The sequence below is a fragment of the Brugia malayi genome (assembly GCF_000002995.4).
Source record: "Brugia malayi strain FR3 genome assembly, contig: Bm_v4_Chr3_scaffold_001, whole genome shotgun sequence".
Taxonomy (NCBI): Eukaryota; Metazoa; Nematoda; class Chromadorea; order Rhabditida; family Onchocercidae; genus Brugia; species Brugia malayi.
In genome coordinates this window covers 8,497,745-8,520,511 of record NW_025062477.1, presented here as the reverse complement: position 1 = coordinate 8,520,511, position 22,767 = coordinate 8,497,745, and the positions used below count along the sequence as shown (strand labels likewise).

The 22,767-nt window shown below is 32.5% G+C and overlaps 3 protein-coding genes across 4 annotated transcripts; 1 reads left to right on the top strand and 2 right to left on the bottom strand.

Moving 5' to 3' along the window:
• Positions 1–718: 718 nt before the first annotated feature.
• On the bottom strand, positions 719–7,188 carry Bma-unc-87 (Uncharacterized protein; the record flags this gene model as incomplete). 2 transcript variants are annotated; one of them, XM_001901244.2, is made up of 10 exons in its annotated part: positions 719–826; positions 1,026–1,176; positions 1,258–1,331; positions 1,408–1,581; positions 1,852–1,989; positions 2,165–2,245; positions 2,377–2,535; positions 2,695–2,804; positions 3,288–3,389; positions 7,155–7,188. In XM_001901244.2, the coding sequence occupies 10 exons, from the start codon at positions 7,186–7,188 to the stop codon at positions 719–721; spliced, it is 1,131 nt and encodes a 376-aa protein (XP_001901279.2). The 2 variants fall into 2 exon arrangements, with proteins under 2 accessions (XP_001901279.2, XP_042936398.1); XM_043080464.1 differs by lacking the exons at positions 3,288–3,389; positions 7,155–7,188 and having other exon boundaries at positions 2,695–2,754.
• A 6,177-nt stretch (positions 7,189–13,365) lies between these two features.
• On the bottom strand, positions 13,366–18,815 carry Bm3811 (Uncharacterized protein; the record flags this gene model as incomplete). The annotated part of the gene is made up of 5 exons (XM_043080463.1): positions 13,366–13,629; positions 13,698–13,789; positions 14,149–14,332; positions 18,149–18,236; positions 18,517–18,815. 5 exons carry the CDS (start codon positions 18,813–18,815, stop codon positions 13,366–13,368), a joined length of 927 nt encoding a protein of 308 aa, XP_042936397.1.
• Positions 18,816–19,436: 621 nt separating this feature from the next.
• On the top strand, positions 19,437–20,947 carry Bma-apc-11.2 (Uncharacterized protein; the record flags this gene model as incomplete). Its single annotated transcript, XM_001901241.1, has 4 exons — positions 19,437–19,448; positions 19,999–20,121; positions 20,208–20,318; positions 20,798–20,947. 4 exons carry the CDS (start codon positions 19,437–19,439, stop codon positions 20,945–20,947), a joined length of 396 nt encoding a protein of 131 aa, XP_001901276.1.
• Positions 20,948–22,767: the final 1,820 nt, after the last annotated feature.

Below are 22,767 nucleotides of genomic sequence, written 5' to 3'. Positions count from 1 at the left end.
ATACCATATACCATGCCATGTCATACAATATATCATATTACCATTAATAGAAGCAAATATGATAAAATCATTATTGCAGCACATTAGAATATACAGTTTTCCGGGAATAGAAGACAGATTTTGCAAAGTTTTCTATGACTGAATAAATAACGCTTAGATATATCGTTTGCTATACAGGGAATATTAAAAGTTCACAAATTAAATTTTAATAAGTCAATCCATCGTAATAAAGAAAAAATAGCATAAATCATTGCCAAAAAAAAAAAGGAAGAAAGAAATTAAAAGCGCAATTGCATATAAAACATAAATTTTCTTTCATAAAAATTTCAAAAAAAACGAAAAAGCTGAAAGATTCGGAAATTCGAAAATTTTGGCAGTTCGCAAATTTTCGGTGCTAGAAATTGAATTTTTCCAAAAATTTGAAATTCTATACAGCTGTCTTAAATTGTTGAAATGCCTCTTCAATGACATATTATCATTCAAGTTAAATCATATCAAATTTAGGATTCAAAATTCAGTGCAAAAGATAAAAGAGATGGGAGAACAGAGAATAAAAATAATGCCCGGTACCACATATACAAGAATTCAGGAATAATATCAACTGACTTATCTTATTTTCAGACAAAATTAATTGATAAATGCATTTTTAAGTTTAGTAGATTGTAAAACAGGAATCAGCACGGAATAAGGAATTTCCGGAGTAGGAAAGGACTGAAATCTAAAGTCGATCAAGTGAAGCTTCTGCTTCTTCCGGATATTCCAATTCCCAGATACGCTTCAAATGTTTGCCTTTTACGTCACGTGGTGCACCAAATCCAGTCATACCCTGAAACAGAATTTTCAGAAATTATCCGAAAAATATATAAAATCATTCATTCATCATCACACTTCTTCCAAAATGTCACATAAAATTTAGAAATGATTTACAGACGTCAATGATCTCATTGATAAATTTCAAAAGTTCCTAAGTGAAATGGTATTTTCTTTATTAATACATGAATTTAATTTTATTCAAGCAAATTTACCTTCTGAGAATCGCCTCTGTTCCAACCAGCTTGCGATGGAATTACTGTTTCTGACTTCTTCATATCCTCATAAGGCAATTCACCAGCTTCTGCTTCATAAGTCGTATTACGTGGTGTACCGAAACCGGTCATACCTTGTTGTGATGCAAATCTAGAGAAGTAAGACTGAATTTCTTTCGCTTTTTTCTCGTATCTTCTTTCTTCAAAGCAAGAAACTAAAATCTAAACTTACCGATTAGTACCCGACTGTAAACGAACCATTCCTTGACTTTTGCGATTCTGCCATGAGATTGACGGATCCAAGACCTGGAATTTCTTCCGCTATTTCAAAACACCTCATCAAATAATTTATAAGTAAATAAAGTATAGATCAATCGAATACCTCCCAACGTGGTTGCCCGAAACCAGTCATACCCTTCTGAGAAGCATATTTGTTACTGCCCATCTGGCTAGGGATTGTCGAGGAATCAATGCTACTCTCCGGATCGTATTCAGGATGAGCAGAATCTCGAATTTTTGTCGTTTCACGTCGTGATGTGCCAAATCCAGTCATTCCCTAAAAATCAACGGCTGCAATTTCTACTTTTTGGTCCAAAAAAAAGGAACATTTTGTCTAATTGCAAAATGTTAAACTGTTTTTATAAAAATTTTGGACCATAAAAATGTCAATACCAATGGAAAGAATAAGTTACTTAAGAACTTTACGGCATTTCAAAATCTTCTAATCAGTCGAAAAATCCAACTTTACAACATTAGTCGCTCTAACTGTGCCTATTAGTTGTGCTAAAAGACTTATTACTATCAGAGAGAACTGATAAAAAGTTACCTTCTGCGAAGCAAATTTGTTAGTACCAGCCTGAAGTGGAATTTCAGATTGATCAGGATGTTCGTGGTCGTATTCAGGATGTCTTGAGTCTTTCATTTTTGTTGTTTCACGTCTAGCTGTACCAAAACCTGTCATACCCTACAAATACAAATATCTAAGAAAATGAATGAACAAAATTAAAAAATAAAAAGCATTATTACTAGTCAGTTAAATAAAAAATTAATTGTTTACATTTGTTGAAAATAATTTCTGAAAAAGTCAGTATTTTCATTTTTTTAAGCAAACCTTTATTAAATAAATTAGAATAAATTACTTTTTGTGAATCATATTTGTTAGTACCGGCTTGCAAACGTACAATACCATCGCTGAGACGGATCTTTTCTTCTTCAAGCGGCTGAAATTTTAATTTTTCAGTATACAGATCATTTAATTACACTCAACGAAACCTCGTTGCATTAAAAAAAAACCGAGTGGATATCAAATTATGTGCATAAAAATAAGCAAAAAAAAAAAAGATGAACGAACCTGCAGATCTGAGGGTGCTTGATTGACATGAACACCTTCTCGACAAACATCACGACCGGTGCCGAAACCAGTCATACCTCGTTGTGAATCGAATTTGTTCGTACCAGATTGCAAGCGAACCTCACCGTGAGTTCTCATCAGAATTTCCTCCGGTATTTCCTGTGAATTAATTTCATTTTGAAATATATTTCTCTAAAAAGCAGCTTTTTTCAGAGTTTTCGAAAAAAAGAAAAAAATCAAAAATCCAATTTATCATTATCCGAATCATTGTAATTGCTAAGAAATTTCATCGTTTAAAATCAAATCAAAAGAATATACCGCAAGGTTTTCGGACTTCACTCTAGTTTGAGTATTTCGTGGTGTGCCGAAATTGGTCATTAACTTTTGTGAGTCACCTTTGTTCCACCCAGCTTGAGATGGAATAATACCTGAAAATCGCATTAAAATTTAATAGTTGACATTTGAAAGAGTCAGAATAGTAACGATGATATACAAATTTAAATTTGCATGTGTGTAGAACAACAAGTTAGGGTCAAAGTTTGATTTTATGTGACGATCAATCTATTGAACAAACCACTTAGTGAGCGACCAAATAAGATATTGCATAATTGCAGATTCATATGCATACAAATGTAAGTACCAGAAGAGTAGGGATGCTTTAAATATGGTTGGTGCTAAAATGTGATGTTTACATAAACATTCATAAATGAAGCATTGCATGGTCCTCACTTTTCATAAACATTTGAGACTACATAATTAAAACAATCGGTTATTACACTGATTACAATAAGGGTAACATTACCTGAAAAAAACATTGAAACAATTGCTCTCCGATATGCAATTACTTCTTTCAATCTAAAGGTGCTCATATCTAATTAATGAATTAAATGTACTAAAAAGAAATAAATTACCATCGGTTTGGCGCAACTGAGCCAGTGTCCATCGGCCAACCCTTTTGGGTTGCCCTTGTCCTGCAACTCGAGTTTCCATTGTTGCGTTTGGCTGCGCTTCATCTGCATTAATAATTATATAATTAAGAAAAAATATTTCATATTCTCTAAAATTTTTTCATTGAAAATTCTCACAGATTTTAAATTGTCGAGAAAGAAAGAAGTCTCTTTGAATCAACAAATTATTTGCAGAATTTTATGATGATTTTATGGTGTTAATAGAACCTGCATATAGAACCTGCATGCACGATGTAAAATGAATGATATCCTATAATTTAGTGACATATATAACTCCGCCATTAGTGTCAGGAATTTATTTTTTGGTAAATTTAGTGCCTTTTTGTAAATTTAGTGCAAAATAGACAATTGAAAGAAACTATGAAATGAATAAAAAGAGATGAACTAATGAAATTGCCACACAAAGGTTTTATCTTCACAAAGGAAAAAGAGATAAAATAAAGCGAAAATTACAAAATATAAATGAAGTTGAATATGATTGTAAAATCATTTGTATTTTAATAATTTTTCCCTTTTTAAATTTTATGCTCAACCGCGACGGTTATTGTATTTTCAGCTATCAGTAAAATCACTATTCAAAATTAAAAGAGAGAATAAGAAATAATATTTAGTATTTTGATATAGAGATCAAACAAGATAGCTGTGCTGTGTCATTATTGCTATTCCTTAAAAAAAAAAAAAAGTACTTTTAAGTTAGTCAGCTCACCTGGAATTCAAAAGGAGCGAGTCATTTCTTTGCAATGCAGTTATATCGTTTTGAATAATTATTATTGAAGTCGTCAGAAAATTTACCCAAAAAGTTTCGTTACATTTGTATCTTTTTATCCTCAAAAGATTCCTCATTTTGTAATAACTAAGAAATATTAAACTACTGTTCCACCTAACTGCGTTTATTCTTTAAAAAGCATAGGTAGACGGACAGAGGGGAAAAAATGTTTAACCAGGAGTTTCAGCTACAATTTGTCCTTCTGATGTTTATTATTTAGAGTTTATCTAAGAACCTCTGATGATAGGAATAAGTAGCAAGAATTCATATTTTTTGTTGGTCCGATCAGATTATCCAAATTTCTCAGAAGGATTGTAACCTTTGCCCTTTCTATATTCCTTCCCACATATCTAAACAGCTCCATAATATATCCACCAAATTAATTTCGGACTTGAAATTTATCCAATTTAAAAAAAAGTTTACTATTAGCAGCATAATTTTTCCTTAAATTGAATTTTCCCTCCTTCAAAAAGAAAAAAAAAACTGTTATTTACAAATTTTAGTTTAAAAGAATACAAGATTTGAAGTTTGGACAATAATCATAATTAAAGAAGCAATGTCAGAAAAAAATTAATGTGAAATTTACCAAATAAATTATTAAAAAATTACTTTTAAATTTCTGAACATTAGAAACTTAAACAATTTTCAAACCATTTTGTCGAGTATTTTTCTCACTGGTAGTAATATCACCCGCTGGAAGGACCATTTCATGATCAGTCATCTGTCGTTTGTCTTTTAGTTTTCTAATTGTTTTTTCATCAAAGAAAGAGAAGTGGAATGAGAAAGTGGTACTGGGTAGGATCTCCTTTGTACCACTAATGAATTAATGAACTTTTTTTGCTTTGTTCCTTTGTTGGTGAGCAGGATATCGATGCGACAATTGCTGCCCATAATTATTGTTTATGCTCTTTTGTCATTACTGTTTTTTTGAAACAACTTACAGGCAACATTAATTTTGTTATCGTTGTTTTTAATCTTCTCCAAAAGTTTGTAATCGAATTGAAGCCTTTCCTGTCCTTGTGAGTCATTTTGTTTTATTTACTGTAAATATGGTTTTGAGCTTCCTGTTTATTAATGACGTCTTTCTTTTTCTTTCAATTGTCGTTTCTTTTATCAGTTTTTCTTAAAAATTCCTCCAAAGGGTTAGGTTTTTGAAGTTCGCAATTCGTCTTGTTTTTTTTTTTTTTCATGAAATCTTTTGATTTATCTGATTGCGAACCGATATTTTGAATTTTCGTCACATCTTCCATTAATGGAAGAAGTATCTCGAAATTTCTGATGCCTCGCTTTTTTCCTTTGTGTTGCTGTATCTTTCTTATTTCTCGTTCCCCCTGATAATAAGGATATGACTGCTCTCGGATGTCGACCATCGCAGTAACTGTTCCAATGGTATCCTACATTATTGCTGCAGGATTAGAAATTTCCTTCCGTCTCCCCACGTGTCACAACGTATGTGACGTGATGTAGCTTCTTTTCCAGCTGATGTAGCTCTCGTATTATTTCCATTAACAATGATTCGTAAGCTTTCACTTCTTCGTAAGCGTCCCTGTAACTTATACAGAGTGCTCTCACCGGGTAGTTGGTATATCTGGATAACTGGTGGGGTAGCAAGGAGGTAGTACAGTTTCCTGGAACATAATATGAATTATCTGGTTCTAGTACTGAATCCTCAAAAATCGTAGATACACCATTCTTTCCATCACTTTCCGCACACCAATGATCTATATCATTTGCTATAACAGCTTTGTAACCTTTACATAACCGTTGCTTACAAATTCCTGATCCCGAGAGAACGTGATTATCATCCGGTACGTATGGCATACTGGCTAGCTTCCAATAAAAATACTTGATATTTTTATGTCAAGATTTTAAATAATTGCAGATTTTAAGTAATCCTATTCTTTCTATATCAATCTCAATAATATATTGTGAAAAAGACGTTCGAATGAGAATTAGCAAATAGGAAAAGTTATGTTAAACAATTTTAAATGGGTTTAAAATATCGGAGATTCCTTGTCTTAGTTGGTGAATGGCGACGACGAGTCACAAAAACTAGCATAAGTTATATTCACTTGTTATAAACAATTTAAGAACTCAGTATTTGTCAAAATGTTCAGAAAAAAGAAATATGTAAGGAATTCAGTAAATTCAGTATAATCCAGTAGCTTTTGCTTTTGTAGTTTAACTTTTGTAGTTTTCAGGTTGCCCGAACTGTAAATTAAAATTCAATTTTTGCTCAAACTATAAATTATAAAAAGATATGCTTTTGATTCCTATATGATGAGACTATGTAAACAATTCATTCACATTGTCATCAATTGTCAATGACATTTAAATGTTTCTTTCAACAATAAGAAAGTGAATTTCAAATTCCTTCATAAAGAGAACATTTTTTGAATATTTTATCTTGCGGTCCAGAAAATCTCGGAAAGTTTGCAACATGGATATCAATATTATAGGATTATTTCTGCCTTTTGGATAAGCGTTTGCAATATGTATGAGTAGCAAGAATTAGCAAATGAATTTTTGGTGATCAGTAAACAAATTGGTTAAATAAAAGTGACGAGATTTAGAAATTTAAAAATGTATGTATAGAGGACACGGTGCTGATTCGAAACTTTATAAACAGATGGCAAAGTAATATGAATTTCATTTTAAGCCCACTTTAAGACCAATAATTTACAAGCTCATTTCAAATTCCTTCAAAATTGTGCGCTTCTGGATATTCAGAAAAGTTCATTTTAATGCAAAATTACGAATGAATTAAATTTACATATGTTGTAAATTTATTAAATAAAGCTTATTCAGTGCAATGAGAAAAGAAATTTATTTCTTACTTCCTTTTGTGAGGTTAAAATAAACAGCAAAAAGTATAAACGTTATAAAGAGATGTTAGAAAGACAGAAATGCTTGGTACTTAAATTCAAATAGTTAACTGACTATATCGCACATACAGATCGTTACACTAACTTTTGCCTTACATCACTTTATTAGTGCACCATTTTAAACCAGTCAAATGTTTATTAAAGTTTAATGAAACTAACCTTGAGCTTGCTCTGGAGCAGCTGGGGCAGGCATTCTGTTGGCTATGACAAATCACCTGTAATGTGAATAATAAATTGTTCGTATCATACGAAAGTTTTTTATTCGTACAACAGAAAACGACAGCTAATACATTTGAAAGGTGAAATATTAGCATCTTACTTAAACAACTGGTTCTATGGTATGCAAAAATACTGCTCCGATCACAGTGCAGTTCCTGAATTAATTAAAGTTTAGAAGTGATCAGTCAGAAGTTTAAAGTTCAAAAATCACTCAAGGCTTTCTGTATTGATTAAATTTAGTTTAGCTGATGAGTGTTTTAAAAAAAAAAAAACAAGGTTACTGAAGATTAATGTGGATGAATTTATCTGTGTACATAAGTGCAATATGCAGTTCTGAAGTACTTCGCTATCTCCTTCAGATTCAATCTTTTGTGTTCTGATGTCGTAGCAAGCAGACAATACAATTCTTGTTTACATTCACATTCACAATATCTCTCTGTACTCAAACAGTTCAATCATCGGAAACTTAGTCAGCAGGTGAATTAGATAGCAAAGGTATTGTAAGTTGTGATTGAAAAGATGCTATATCTTAGCTCATTTGACACTTTTCACTTGGGACTTTACGTAATACTTCAATAAATACATATCAACTAAATTTGCAAACTGCCAACATTCCTTCATTCAATGTTTTTTTCAAAATCCATTTGCGTCTAACTTACGCTTTTAAATCTTCATCATAAGTCAGAACAATCGTTCTCCTTGATCCGAAGCTTTCTGGTCAAATCAGGAATTATAGCTGTATCGAAGAAAATTTTTGAGTTGAGAATTTGACAAAAAGGAAATTGAGATTAGTTGACAAAAGTTAAGAACGATTCTTCAGCGCACCATCAATTGAGGTAATTTGATTTTCAAAACGATTTGGAATTAGACTGCATTCCTTCATTTTTTTCTTCTCTTTCTGCCTGTTTTTCCTGTTTTTTATCCTCTTCCTACCTTATCAATGAGAAAATAAAAGAAAAGACAACAAAAACAAGTTTGTTGGAAGCAAGTTATCTCTTTCAGATTTTGTTTTTTGCAACATTTGGAAGGTTTTAAATTTTGAAAATGATCTTTTCAAAAACTATAACGAGGGTCACTGCCATGTCTTATTGAAACCGAATTTCTCAAAGAAATGTACCATTTTGCACTATTATCAAGTGTATCTGAACACTTTACAAAGGTGAATTCCTTGAATTGCTATGCTCTTTATTTATGAATCTCTAATTAATTAGTAGAAGAATTAATTTCAATGATTGTAGGAGAAATATATTTCCGATTGCTAATCCGGTCATCGTTTTATCGCACAGCTAGATCTTACACCATATATATCTTGCATATTTCCATGCAACATTTTCGTTCGAACTTGACTTAGAAGAATATAGAAGTTAAACAGACGAACGAGTGTTTCTTGAAATTCTGCTATTTCGACTTGCAGACGAATAATTTCTTAACTATAACTATAATTAGTCTTCAGAAATTGTTCTTCCCTTTTCAAAAGGTGATGAAAACTTGTTATATGACATGTAAAAGGAAATTTTACTGATTTAAAAAATTGATAGCCACCAAGATTTTTTGTTCAAATCAGAATTAACAATAACACTTGCTGGCTATACGAGAACTGAAACAAGTGAAAAGATAAGTGATAATGACAGGATTGATAATTTGGATGTGTAGTAAGTGTTTACTCAGTAACAGAACCGGAACAATGATGAAACTTCCCTGAAACAATGATTGCTCAATGCCATTTTTCCCGTATGTCGCAACAAATCACAATACTGTGGTACTAATAAAGCAATCAAGCGGATGCATCCAATATTGATGAACTCAATCGAAATAAGAATAATATAGCATGCAATTAGCAGCGAGAAAGACTGCAGCTGAAACAATCTCCAAGTGATAATAATCTTCTTTCTTTCTTTTTTTTGTAAAAAAGAATTCAAAATAGGCGGATGAATTATGCGATGAAAGAAATGCGAATTGAAGTTTAACAACTTTGGTGATAGAAAAAGATGAAATGAGACTGAACAGCAATTAGGAAAGCAAATTAGTGAAGAAGAGTTAAGCTTCAGCAGGAAAAGAAGATTGAATAAGAAGATTGAATTTTTGTTCGAATGAAAAAGAGAAGTGCTGTTTCACAAACGTAACTAACAATCGAACCTAACTTTAACAGACACAGATACTTCTGGACACAAAAAACTGCAACCCTTTGCGTAATCATACAGGGTACAAACATATATGCAAGATAAAATTAAGAAGAATTGAATGACAAAAGCACCACCAAGTAATTGGAGAATTGAAATTTTGAAGAATAGACTGAATAGTTCAACTTGAGAACTTTTCTGAAAATTAAAAATGATATTATATTTTAGACATACATATATTCTTTTTTTTTTGGTTTTTAAAATATTAACGCCTTTCAACATTATTGCTTGACCGGTTGAAAATTAGATTCATTTAAATTAAATTTAATTTCATTAAAGTTAGATTTCAGTAATTTCCATCATACGAAAGAAATATTCTCTTTAACTGTGGAAAGATTTGTATCATTTAAAGATTAGACGAACAGCTGAACCTCGAACTCTATTTTGTTTAACCCGCATCCTAACTGTTCATTTTTAAGAATCTTTTGAAAACAAAAATGACACAGCTGTTCGCTTGCTCTATGCAAAGAATTAATGAAAAAAATAGTATCTTAAATGAATTTTCAAGCGATATTTTTGTTTTCTGAATTATAGTATAGAAAACGTGGCATAATATATTTTAAGTGTGTTGATGGTATTATATATTGACTTAAACCTGTGAGTTTAGCATAGTGCAGTTTTCGAATCAGCGAAATTTTAAAGGTATTCAGTTAATTTGGTGACTATAACTACGAAAGAATTTTAATATCAAAATAATGCCAGAAGTTTCAGGTTCAAAATCACTCAAAGCTTTCTATATTGACTAAAGTTAGTTCAATTGATGAGAACTTCTTTTAAAAAAAACAAAAAAACAAAAAAGTGGTAAGCTTCAATTCTAATTCGTTCGGAAATTAGATTCAAAAATTTTAGCATTCTTGTAATTTCAAATTCAGTTCAAAAACATTTGGTGAATGTCACTTCAAAATAAACATAATTTTAGTCAGCAACTATTCATTAATCATCTCTAATTATAAACATATTTACAGAAAATTTGCACCCTCAGTTTGGTCTCTTTGAGTTTTATTTCCTGAAACACAAACACAGACATTACGAATTGATGACCTGAAGTTGCAACTTGTGGCATTACTAAAGTTACTTTTATCTTTCTTCGAAATCAAAACTCATAAACTTTTTAAATAAATAAAAACATTATAATGTGGTATCAGATGACTGATTGAAAAATGTGAAAGAAATTTTTCTCCATCTTAAACAATCACAAATAAATTATTTATTACTCATTTCACAGCTCGAACAGAAGTAAAATGAATGTTCGGGAAAAAAGTTAATTCTTATTTTTGAATTATAAAACTTTTGGTGACAGAACATTGTCTTTTGAAAGGCAATGTTTTTATAAGAAATAACTGGAGCGCTTCCATCAATGAACATTGTTTGTGCAATGATTTACAATATTTCAATGAACAAGTGAGCAAATAAATTAGTAAGTGAAAGAGGATTGCTGAATAAAACTGACCAAATGGAGGATTGGACAGACTGAAGCAAATTTGAACTTTGGGTGAAAGAGCTGTCAAACGAACCAGTGAGCAGCAATTATAAAAAGAGATGAAATTGGAATGTCTTTGATGCCTTTTGTAATATCTGACACCATCGCATTCCATTTTCGGAAGTATACTATATTGTGTGATGCAGTAATCACAAACAGCTAAGCTATAAGAAATAGTGCAGAAATATGGCCTATCGAGGAATTAATCAAATACCAAAGTTTTGATGTTTTCAATTTGTATAAATTAACTTTAAAATTTTGGCAGAATTTGACTGTACTACAAATGGTAAACGCTATAGTTTTCAAAATACATACCATTAAGAATTATAACTTTTTCTATCATTGTTGATAAAATGATTCACAAAGAAATAACAATAGTTTTGTCATGCAGATGATGTCAAAAATATAGCAATAATTGATGGACAAAGCTAAGAAAGTGCTTTTAGTCATAAGCTAAGTGATGATGGATGTAATTCGCAGTAATATTATATTTCTTGGTTAAGGGATGAATGGCAAAGGTATCGAGATCCCGATGTAAATCAAAACGATATGTTTTATATAATGATTTTAAAATTGACTTAATTTCTTTAATCTGTTACATTTCCTATCCGATCGGTTTTCCCTTCATGAAATGGGAAAAGGTAACTATGAGTTTACGAGTTCCTACAGGTGGCAAATAAACAGATGTTGAAACGATAACGTTGCGGAAAGGGAAGACCATTCTTAACAAACGAAGAATGTCGACCAGAGACACATTATAAATTAAAACTTCCCGATACTCCCGCAACTTCAACTTGCACACTAACATTTCTGCCACTACCACAGTTGATATTGCCACTGCTATCAGCCAGCACATCTCATTAAGATTCGAAGAACTGCCTAGACTAACTGATAGACTGATAGCTGATAGCTAGTCTGAAGATCGCATAGATAGACAGACACGATAACAGTGATACTGGAGAGAGACCCTCAACTATTATATCATTCTTCTTCAATTGCCGTAGTAACTCGAAGGCTAAACAGAAATTTTCAGGAACTTAAGCGTATCCGAAACACTGCACTTTAGCATTGGTGTATGCATGTGTGTGTGTCTATCTGCCTGTCTGTCTATGTCTGTGTGGTACGTATTTACGATTTACCCTGAAGGTATTGAAACCCAAGAATAGATGGTTCTCACTGCTTCTCGCCCACAATTTCACATCACGGTCTATGCTAACGGCTTAAGTCAGGCTGCACCTTGCCCGGGGATGTCGTGCTTTCTGCTCTCAAATTTACCGCCTACCAGAAACAACTGTGTCGGCTGATTTTTTTTTTTTTTTCTTTTTTTTTTGATATATACCTGCGGGAACTAAGCGAAAGTTCCTCTCTCTATTATCAGTATCAACATGCATCTGAAGCATGTACCAAGATCTACACTTAACATTACAACATCTACACTTAACATTACACTTTTTTCCCCTTCAAAATTTCTATCTGCTCAGAAATTCGTGTGAGGCGGAGAAAACAGAGGGCAGATTGACGGAATTGTGAAATGACGAAAATGTTTTTTAGTTAGCTCTAATGATGCCACTTCAATTTGAAATCATTTAACAGTGAGCTCGAAAAAATTTGGTAGTACTTCCAATTCTAACTTTTAATACTTTCTACATTTTTAGTAGGAACTTTAGGTTATCCAAATCAAATTGCCAATTCAAATTATTTATTATAACTCATTTCACACATAATTTCTTACATTTCTTTAAATTTATTATTTCTAATGAAGTCCTTAATTATTCAATCAGTTGAAGCAAAAATACAAAGAAGAGCAAATAGGATTAATGAATGAATTAAAGGAAAAATGATTCTAAGTGGAACGAATGAAATGTCCACTTAAATAAGGTAAAGATAACAAAATTCGGCTGCATAACCGTAAAATGTCAATTACGACCTACCGTTCTTAACCTGATCATCGATCTCACTAAGAGATTTTTAATATTGATAAAATCACACCTTCACAATCAATAATCTCAAAGTCTTCAAAATTTTTAAAATTTACTTATTTTAGAAAATCTCCTTCTTTGAAATGAAACTGAATTGAAAATTACCTGAAAGCTTAGAGTGAAATTAATACCTGAGGAAATTTTACATAATTTTTCTTAACATTAAAACTTTTTGCATAGAAAACAAGCCCCGGTTTTTTGAACAAATTGTGTCATTTTTGGAAACGGAATATTTCTCATTCATTTATCCTTTCAATAATAAGAGAACAAGACAGTGATCCTGCATAGATAGATTGTTTTGATTCAAACGCTAATGAAACTTGAAATCTGATTTAATAAAATCGTTATACGACACTTCCGCAAAGAGAAAGCAGTCTTATATCCAATTTGTGCTGACAACGACTAAAAATTTCATCAAGACTATAACTGAGAAACTAAAATCGAATTATAAACACTTGCAAATGAAATTTTGAGAACGAATAAGATATAATAAATTGTTAATTAAACAATGTTTATGACAGATTATTGTAGTCAGCCTTTTGTGGCTGTTTAATTTCAGTGAAATATCGCATCAAAGCGCCAAGCATAATAATTTTTCCAGTAAGAGCAAATATTGTTGCATGCGCCATGTTTTGCACCAACCACTGCCCGATGCTCGCAGCCCAGAACTTGGCTTGTTCCAAAACCATAAAATCATAAGCTGTTAAATTGAGTTGCAGCCACATCTCAGAGTACTTATAATTCGGCATGAACATTAGTGACATGCCGATTAATAGCTGAAATAAAGGAATTCATAAGGGTCAAGGTCTGGTCTGTCAGGAAATCATTTAGAAACAGCACTTACGTAATCGATGGATTCCCATGAAGCATCAGCTGAGATTGTTGAATTAATCCAGCTGTAAAATGCTGGAACTGATAGGCCAATCGTTGTAAAGCCTGAAAAAAATTCGGGATTTTACTATCAGAAGTATTTAAAGTGCATGAACCATAAATTTTGCAGAGAAAGGAAAAATTTTTGGTAGAAGAGCCTAAAATTTGTTATACCATAAAATAATTTCTACTGAGAAAGAAAAAGAGACTGACTTGACCAATTATAAGTTAGACTCATTAAACGCATCATCAGAAATTAATTGCAAATAAAAAAATCAATATGTCATTATAAGCATTAGGGATCTTGACATGACATGGATATGCAATTTACAACTTAAAGTGCTACCTTTATTTGCACTACAACTGTGTCTCTCTATCATTACTGTCTAAAAGTTAAAAGACTAAATTTTTAATCATTATTTCACCTGTAAAGTAGAGGATGAATGTTTCTGGTTGATTAGCATTAAGCGTCTGATAGCATTTCTGTATTTGTAGCACTTGAAAACCTTGTAAGATGGCTAGAACTGGTGCAAAAATGAGTGAATAGGTTTCATATTCGATCAAGCTAAGTTCCAACCAGCTCAATGACCCACCAAATGCAATTGGAGCCTTAAAATTTCAATCTTCAGAACTAGACAAAAAAAGGTGCTTGAAGGTTTCATCCGTACTCTAGAATCTTAATGATGCCAAATTATAAAATACTTATTGCGCACCTCTTAATCAGGAGAACTTATTGCGCACCTCTCAAAACCTTTTGTTTTTTACAAATACTGTCGAGTATAACAACTTGAGTTGCTGTCTGATTATGGTTATGCTGATTTCTCTAGAAAATTCAGGAAATCTTGCAACTCATAAATAACGATTTATATATTTTATAGTTGAAAAACAAAATTATGAATAGTTTAGGCAAGCAATAATAGCATTAAATCATGAAATGCTGTTTACATCCTCCCCTCTTTCATTTTTTAGAACTACCGGAATTCTTCACTGAACCTTTATGCTAACTAATCATTCAGAAGCATACATCACACTAATATTCCATGAATTATCATAAGTTTGATCAGAAGAGTTCGTTCGTATGAATGAGGTTTTGCCATATTAAATCTGCGTGTAACACGTGCCGAAACAAAACAAAAAGTTTAGGACACAAATTGCATGTATTTTTCCTTCCAGAAACGAGAAGATCTGGACGTGAAGAGTTTCGATGATGGAAATAAGAAAGAAAACAATGAGGACGTGAGCATGGCTCGTTCATGTAGGCTTCTAAATTTTACAAATTTTGAAAAAGTCTTTGCGCACGGATAAAAAAGTTGGCTTAGAAAAAATCTGCTAAAGTAAGACATACTTTTACAAGTTCCAAACACGTTTTAAAAAAAAATTTGATGCCAGCTGGCGCTATTAGGTAGTTCGAATTGACAACAACAGACAAGAATGATGATTTATTCTGGATACTTAAACATATCCTTGCGTCACTTCACTGACAGATGACCCATAAGTTGAGTGATCATGTGAAATCTAAGCATCAAATTAAGTATGACGTCTAAGCGTCAATGTGAAATCGTAATGCTAAAACATAGCACCTTGCTTCTTCTAAGATAGAACTGACTGAGAGAGCGGAAGATACCCTGGATTGATTGTATATGGTGGGCAGCAAGCAACAAAATCTAATAGCACTTATACAAAGGTCATCCAACGTTGACCTCTCATCTTCCTTTGTATGTGCCTAAAATTGACAAATGACAAATGTCAAGAAAAAACAATTCTTCCAAGAACCGAATACTTAGAAATTCAAATTGATTTTAATGATCTGAAATGTGACACTTTTATTTTTAATTAACGATACAGATCATTCGAACGTAACCACCGCTGTAAAAATGAATCAGTGGACACGTAGTAAATTGAAGACGTTCATTCCTAGAACACAGTTAATTGCTATAGACAGAACATACGATAGTATTCTCGCATTAATCTGAGAACAGAATTCCTTAGCAAATAATTAAGAACTCTCACATTTTGTGCGTTCAATTCTCTAACGATGAATTTGCTCTATTTAAATTTATATTTATGAATATGTGCAGACCGTTCTTTCCAACTTTGTTATTTCCAAGTTTGGAATTCTTGTTCAGAAACTTGCTTGAAAATCATTTAAAAAATCTCTTATGTAATGGTTGGCTTACTTTATTGTTTAGCAGAAAAAGTAAAAGAGTAAATGAAATTGAGAAAAAAGCTCATGGATAACGTGCATAGTTCCAATTGATTCGTGAAATTATTAAATAAAGTGCAAAATAAAAGTCGTTGTCAAGTCAGGCTAAGGTACAGGACAGGATTTTTACTTCTCAGTTTTGATATGCAATTTACTGTAAGTCAACCATGAGTACATCAATTTCTGATAAAGAATATTTTCCCTCTTCCTCAAGATGGTTAATATATGTATGGTGTTATTCTAAAAATTGTGTCATCATATCTATAACAATTAATATCGACAGAATGGTTGATATTTCAAAAAGTAGGCGGAATTGAAACGAGGTAACGACCAACAGGAATGAGAAGGAAATAGAATACGACCAATTCATAACCGTGTAAGTCGAGAAATGTTGCATATATCGGTGAAGCCGAAAAATGTAGCTAAATAGACAGATGTTAAAAAAGTCAAATAAGGTAGTTAATTTTAAAGAGACCAATGAATTGAAAGTATGGATATGTATACTCCACAGGTAAAGAATAGTGGAACGACGCATTAGAGTTCAATAGGAACAAAAAGATTTCATCTTCAACAGATTCCACGTGATAGTTTCGACACATTCGGCAATTCAACAGTTCAACAGTTCACGTGACGACTGCTAGTTCATCCTAAGCAACGATTCCACAGAAGGCTGATAGTAGCTGAAAGCACGGCAGTGGATATCCAGTGGAGCGTTGGTGTAATTTAATATTTACTGTGTGCTCATTTCTTTCCTATAATTGCATAAGCGCGATATGTCGATATTGTGGAGTTACGACAGCAACAAGAAATATTATTTGAAATTTTCTGGCAGGATGCAGTGTTTGTCTCTTAGTATCACTGGATGTCATAACCAACAAGAAGAGGCATTTAGTTCATCTTCAAAAAGCACTAACAGAAGTAGGAAACAAGGAAACGGTTTGACTTGATAATCTCTTGCAGTAACGTATGTAAGTTTCAGTTGATAAAATGTAAATCTCATTACTTCTGCTGGTCAACAAGAAACGAAAATATCTGGAACACTGCACCTTAAATTAGATTTCTTTTCTTCTTGACATACCAATTTTTTTCTTTTTTTGATGGGATCAAGGAAAGCATTCTATCAATTTTCTGTTTTTTTTTTTTCTGCTAATCCAAACTTGTGTTTGTAGGTCTAATCAGAACTATAAAAATACAAGCTAATTCTAAACCAGATTATTGACTTTATTATATGATTCATGCAGTTAAGAAATAACTTGCTGTAAGATGCTATTTAAGTAATTAAATCAGTAAAAGCTTAAGCAACTGTAAAAAAAAAAAAAAAAAAATTAGGATTAATTTAAGTAATTAAGTGGTTTAGGTAAATAAATCAAAGACTGTACGCGAGTTAAAGGAATAGATTCTGAAATAGATGACATTTCGCTAAACATGATGTGATGCTATTTTGAGTTCGAAGTAAGACACGCTGTATTTGGAAGTATAATATGAATGAATCGTACGATGCAGAGCATTACGTTGCACTAGAATTCTATCCAAGTTTGGCAGTATCGATCCATACATCCTTATTAAGTGGAATTTTGGAAAGTCGTTCCAGGCCCGTTTTGATGCTGTACTATAACTGAATAGTCGATTTCACATATCACTTTACACAGTTATTCAATAGAAAAGTAATCACGCTCCTTGAGGAACATGCATGTCATCAGATCTGAAGATATCTTGTCAACCGTTTCCCACCACCCACTCCTTACCTTTACTCTTTTTAAACTTTAAGCCTCCCTCGAACTACATTCCCACTTTAAAATTTCTGCTCCCGAAACCACCACAACCCTGCTACTTCCCCAACCACTCCTTGCTTCTTTAGTACTCATTGTTCAAACAATTGTATGTGGGGGCCTGCACGACGAACATTGTTGACGTTCGCAGCCCGAATTTTATAAAAAAGTCATTGTGGATAATCTATATGTTTGATTCATCTTTAGTTTCCTTCTAGGCGCTGATTTGTAGTGGCGTGAGATGTTAGGGCTGTGCTCAATGGTTCGACTGCTCGGACATACCTTCTGCGAATCTCCGCTATAACTAATTAATTTCACATTCGTATTTATCTCTTCGTACCGCACTAGTAAATTGTCTTTCATATTGAATTTACTTAATTAAAACTGTTCGAGAGGCGGCTAATTGGTCACTTGCCAACATGAAACTGCTCAAATTCAGAAATAAAGACATACCAGTAAGCTGATGGGGGGATTCCTCTCGGATCTGAGTAACCAGTTGGAGAACTTAGCCACAGTAATTGTTGTTAAAAAGTCGAATACTCTAAAATTTATAATCCTGTAAACTTTTTTTCGTAAATTTCTTTACAGATGCTAAAAAGAAGTATAACTTGTTTGAAACATACAGCTAGCGAACAATGTTGCCCTATTTGAAATTTCCGGAACATATCTTACGATTCGATTATAGGAATTTTAAAAATTTTGCAAAAAAAATTTTACAAAAAGATTCCATTTTCGTAATCCCGGACTTTATAGAAGAGTAAGGAACGTACTTGTTTTTTACCCTTCCTCCAGTTTTTGTGGACTTATGATAAGAAACACACCTGAGTAAGTATAAGCTTCCTGAGCGTATTTGTGAATGTATACGATTCGAAAGTAGAACAATAATGATTTGTGTAGTGATTGGTAATATGAATGGGCTGATCGGTAATGGCTTACTCCATCGTTGCATTCCAATTACTGAGCAGAGCAATAGAAAACAGAATGTCAAACAGTAATGCCAAAAATGCAGCACAACAGTATGCCAACCTAACACAAAGTATAAAGCGTTATGAGCAGCCGAAAGATAAAGTGCTGAACTGGCATTAAGCAAATAGTACAAGACCACATCATGTGTTGCCATTCAGTAGACCTGAAATTCCGGCTTATTGAATCATTACACAGTAAATTTAGCTGACAGACATATGTTCTGCATTATGGCTTAATGAATCAGATAGGATGTAAATGATAGCGGTAAAATTGTTCATAATGCATAATTAGAACATGACCTTTCTGCTTTTTATCTTGTGTTGTGAGGGTGAGAATTAAATCACTGGGTTCATTATTATCTTCTGCTACTTTATGGTTGCTAGGTGTATCTTTTTTGAAAAGGAATTAAACAAAACTGTTATTTTTTTCCAGTGTTTTACAGAAATATGTGTTTTCGTTGGGAAGTGTTTGATGAAAATAAATTACAGGAAAGGCAAAGTAAGTCTTGTCACTGTATTGTCAATAGTGATAATTGATAAGATGGTTGTAGCACTCTTTTACTCCTCAGTTTTTTCACTAAAACTAAATTGATTATAACAACGTGATTAAGGTATGAAACAAGCAGTACTGAATGGAAGTCAGCAAATCAGATTTTTCAGATTTTTTCGTGTTATTGGTTCATATAAAGTGTTTCAAGTATTCATATATTCCTTTGCTGTATGAAAGAAAGTGAGCTTGCAAAAGTGAGAAAACTGATATTCAAGGGAGAAGAGATATGCTGCAATCGGTCAGCTAATACTGTTTATCTTTGTGAGGAGATTTTTAGATAATTCTTCGCAAATATTTTTGTCTTATACTGAGATCTGACCTGCTGAACATTTCGAAGATTTGGGAAGAAAAAAAAAGTTTTACTTGACCTTACAACTACTAATACTGTTAATTGTAAAAGACTTTTATTTTATTGATTGGTGAGAAGACTAATGTTGATGAAAGACAAGACAACACAATGTATCGAGGAAACATTTCTCTGTCCTTGTTATCTATGCAACATATTGCATTACAGAACTGAAATGTTTAGTAGGGCATGTTACCAATGTTTATTTCACCTACATATTCTGCCCTTGTGGAAGTAGAGGAATAGAACAAATAAGAATTTTCCTTCTCTTTATTTATCTTCGAAATTCTAACTGAAATTATTATGAACTGAACTTAACTTGGTCTTAGGCGACGTGTTGCCTATTCTTGAATCTTTAAAAATTTCAGCAGATTTAAAGGCTCAAGTACTTGAAATTTATCTCATGTTAATTTTTATTCACAAAATATTTAGATATTTCCAGAGCGCACGGCATAATGATTTGAAAGCTGAAAAAGGGGAATCATTATTGTGTGCCAAGGACAAACCTTCGATTTACAAGTTACCAACTCAGACACGTCTCAAACTTTCCGTCCGTAAATGGAGTGTTAGTATATCTTTTCCTATTTTTATACATTAAAACAAGTGATTATTTAAAGCTTTTTCATATTTTCCACAAAATATTTTTTGAAGGTGGCGGCGAAATGGCGATGGAGTATCGGTGAGGGCCCGTGTGGGATTTGTCGCGAAACGTTTGATTCTTGTTGCGTTACGTGTCACACGCCTGGTGACGAATGTCCTATTGTTAGTTCTTTTTGCTACAGTACTTAAAAATGAACTGGAAGCCTTTTACAGTATAACTTGAGGCAAGTATAACACTGATTTACTATTTGTCAGTTTCTGGATGGGTTTTCAGTGCGCGACAGCTTGTGTGTGCAGTAGTTAATTTATCATTTTTTCTATATACTTTGATTTTAACTACAGTACTGTTTATGATTACAATTTATTTTTTTAATTGATTTACCTCACAGCTGTATGTTTTCTAATATGTAAAGCTCATATATAAATTGATTGTCGTGGTTCTAATTAGGCTTTTATATTTGTTCTGCTAGTAAAATATCAAGAAAAATAGTGCTTATGTGAGAGGCAAATAGGTAAGTTAAACTTCAGCTCTTATTCCGTATTTAGATTATGTAATTTAAATCCATTTTATGTGTGACTTATACTCACAAGTTCAGTTCTTGCAGTTGTAGTAGATCTTTTTATTACTTCTTTAATTTCAGGCCATAGGTGTGTGTCGTCATGCCTTCCATATGCATTGTATCGTGAAATGGACAAAATCACAAAAAGTAGCTTATCCAGTGTGCCCCTTATGCCGGCAGAAATGGGAGTTTGCACCGATGGAACATACTAATGGTTGTCCAATGAATTGAAATTTTAACCAGCATTTTAACTTATGCGGCATAGCCGTAAATTGTATTCTATTTCTCAATCTATTTTTTAAGGCATGTATTGCTCATCGGTGTACATATTACCTCTCTTAGTATCCTTCATCACCACATCTATTTCCTTTTCTAAAATTTCGTTTCCACTTTTATTGCCAACTCACTCTTACTTTGTCTTTTTTATGTGAATTCCTCTGTGAAGTAATGGTTTTTTATCATTAAAAAGTAAATGTCTTTTCTGTATGCGTTATACTAACGGACAAATTTTTTGTCTTCAGAAGTTGGATAACTAATGAACTCCAGGAGGAAATGTCTTAAAAATTTCTGAATAACTTCAGTCACTTTTTTTTGCTTTATCTGTTTAAAAACGTTTCTGAAATCGTTTTTCATAGATTTTACGTGTTATTTTTTTTTAATTTTCGAAAAATCAGGAATCTTAAGTTCATGATTGAATGCAAATGAAGCCAGGTGACTATTAATATATAGATTTTCAGCATGTTATATTAACATAAATTTGTCTTCATTATTTTTTGTTTGGTGATTTTATATAGTGTACTTTTTGTTTTAAAAAATGGTAGTTTTAATGTTATTCTCTATCATTAAATTACATTATTGTTATGCTGGTCAAAATCTAGGCCTTATTCTGATCCTTTGATTTAACAGCTTTTAAGTTTATGCTGTACTGCTAAAGTGCTGGTAGTGAAAGAGAGAAAAAAGGAAACCTAGTACGAACTAACTGTGTTCAAGGGCTGTCTTTAACGATTTTAAATTTGGTGATTTATCCTTTCTGTTTCTCCTCGTTACTATGTGTCCTTCGTTTTACTAAACTGCCATCAGTTAACCTCTCTGCCTCTTGATCTTAGTGGATGAAGAAGGAACTATGTAGGAAAATTCATATATTACTATTCGCAGTAGTTTATGTTTAATATGGTTTCGTTAAAAATTTGAAAATGCGAAAATTTTGAGTTTTTTAACCTCTTTACACATTTTTTTCCACTAATATTCGTTGCAGTTTCCTCGTCATGTTTGATGAAAGCAGTAGAGTGGATTTGTAATTGAACATCAGACTCATTCTTATTTTTTCTTTTTAAATATCGGACCCTTCTATTAAAATACATTCAGGCGCGAAAGTTAAAAAGACTCGTTCAATTTTTGTTTATCTTAGGTAGCTGCTTCTTTGTGTTGACTCACGGTACTTCTGTCTTCAAGATTGTTTTGCTCTTAAAGAAAGTACTTAAATTGTTTAAAATGGCATGGCTGATCTCTGGATTACTTGGGATTGTTACATGTTCTAATTTACAGCTAAAACTACCCGACAACAGGTACGTCTTATCGTACGAAATTATTTCAGTATAAAGAGATTCCCAGCACCTTCGAACTTTTGACTTGCTGTGCAATATGTTCAGGCATGGAAATGAGTATTTATTTTCAATCAGACTGTTTTACTTAGCTGCTAGTTGTGATTCGAGTTGCGATATAATTTGGGGGAAAATGATTTTTTCGTTGTTATTTTGTAAGAAATATTTCCATTGGCTGAGAAAGCTAATCCAATGAACACCCAAAAGCTTTATTTTCCTCAATATTTTTTAGACAATTATATAACATCAGTACAGACCTATCAGTAAGCTTAACATAGCAACACTTTACCGAGCAGAGTAATGCCAAAGTTTAAACAGGAAATACACAATACACAAAAACACATTAATTGTACTAAATATGGGAATTTTGCAAGAGTTATGAGGTGTTCAAAGTCTACTAAAGTTGACTAGGAGCTAAACTGAACGAAGACCAGAAATATCAATCTGAAA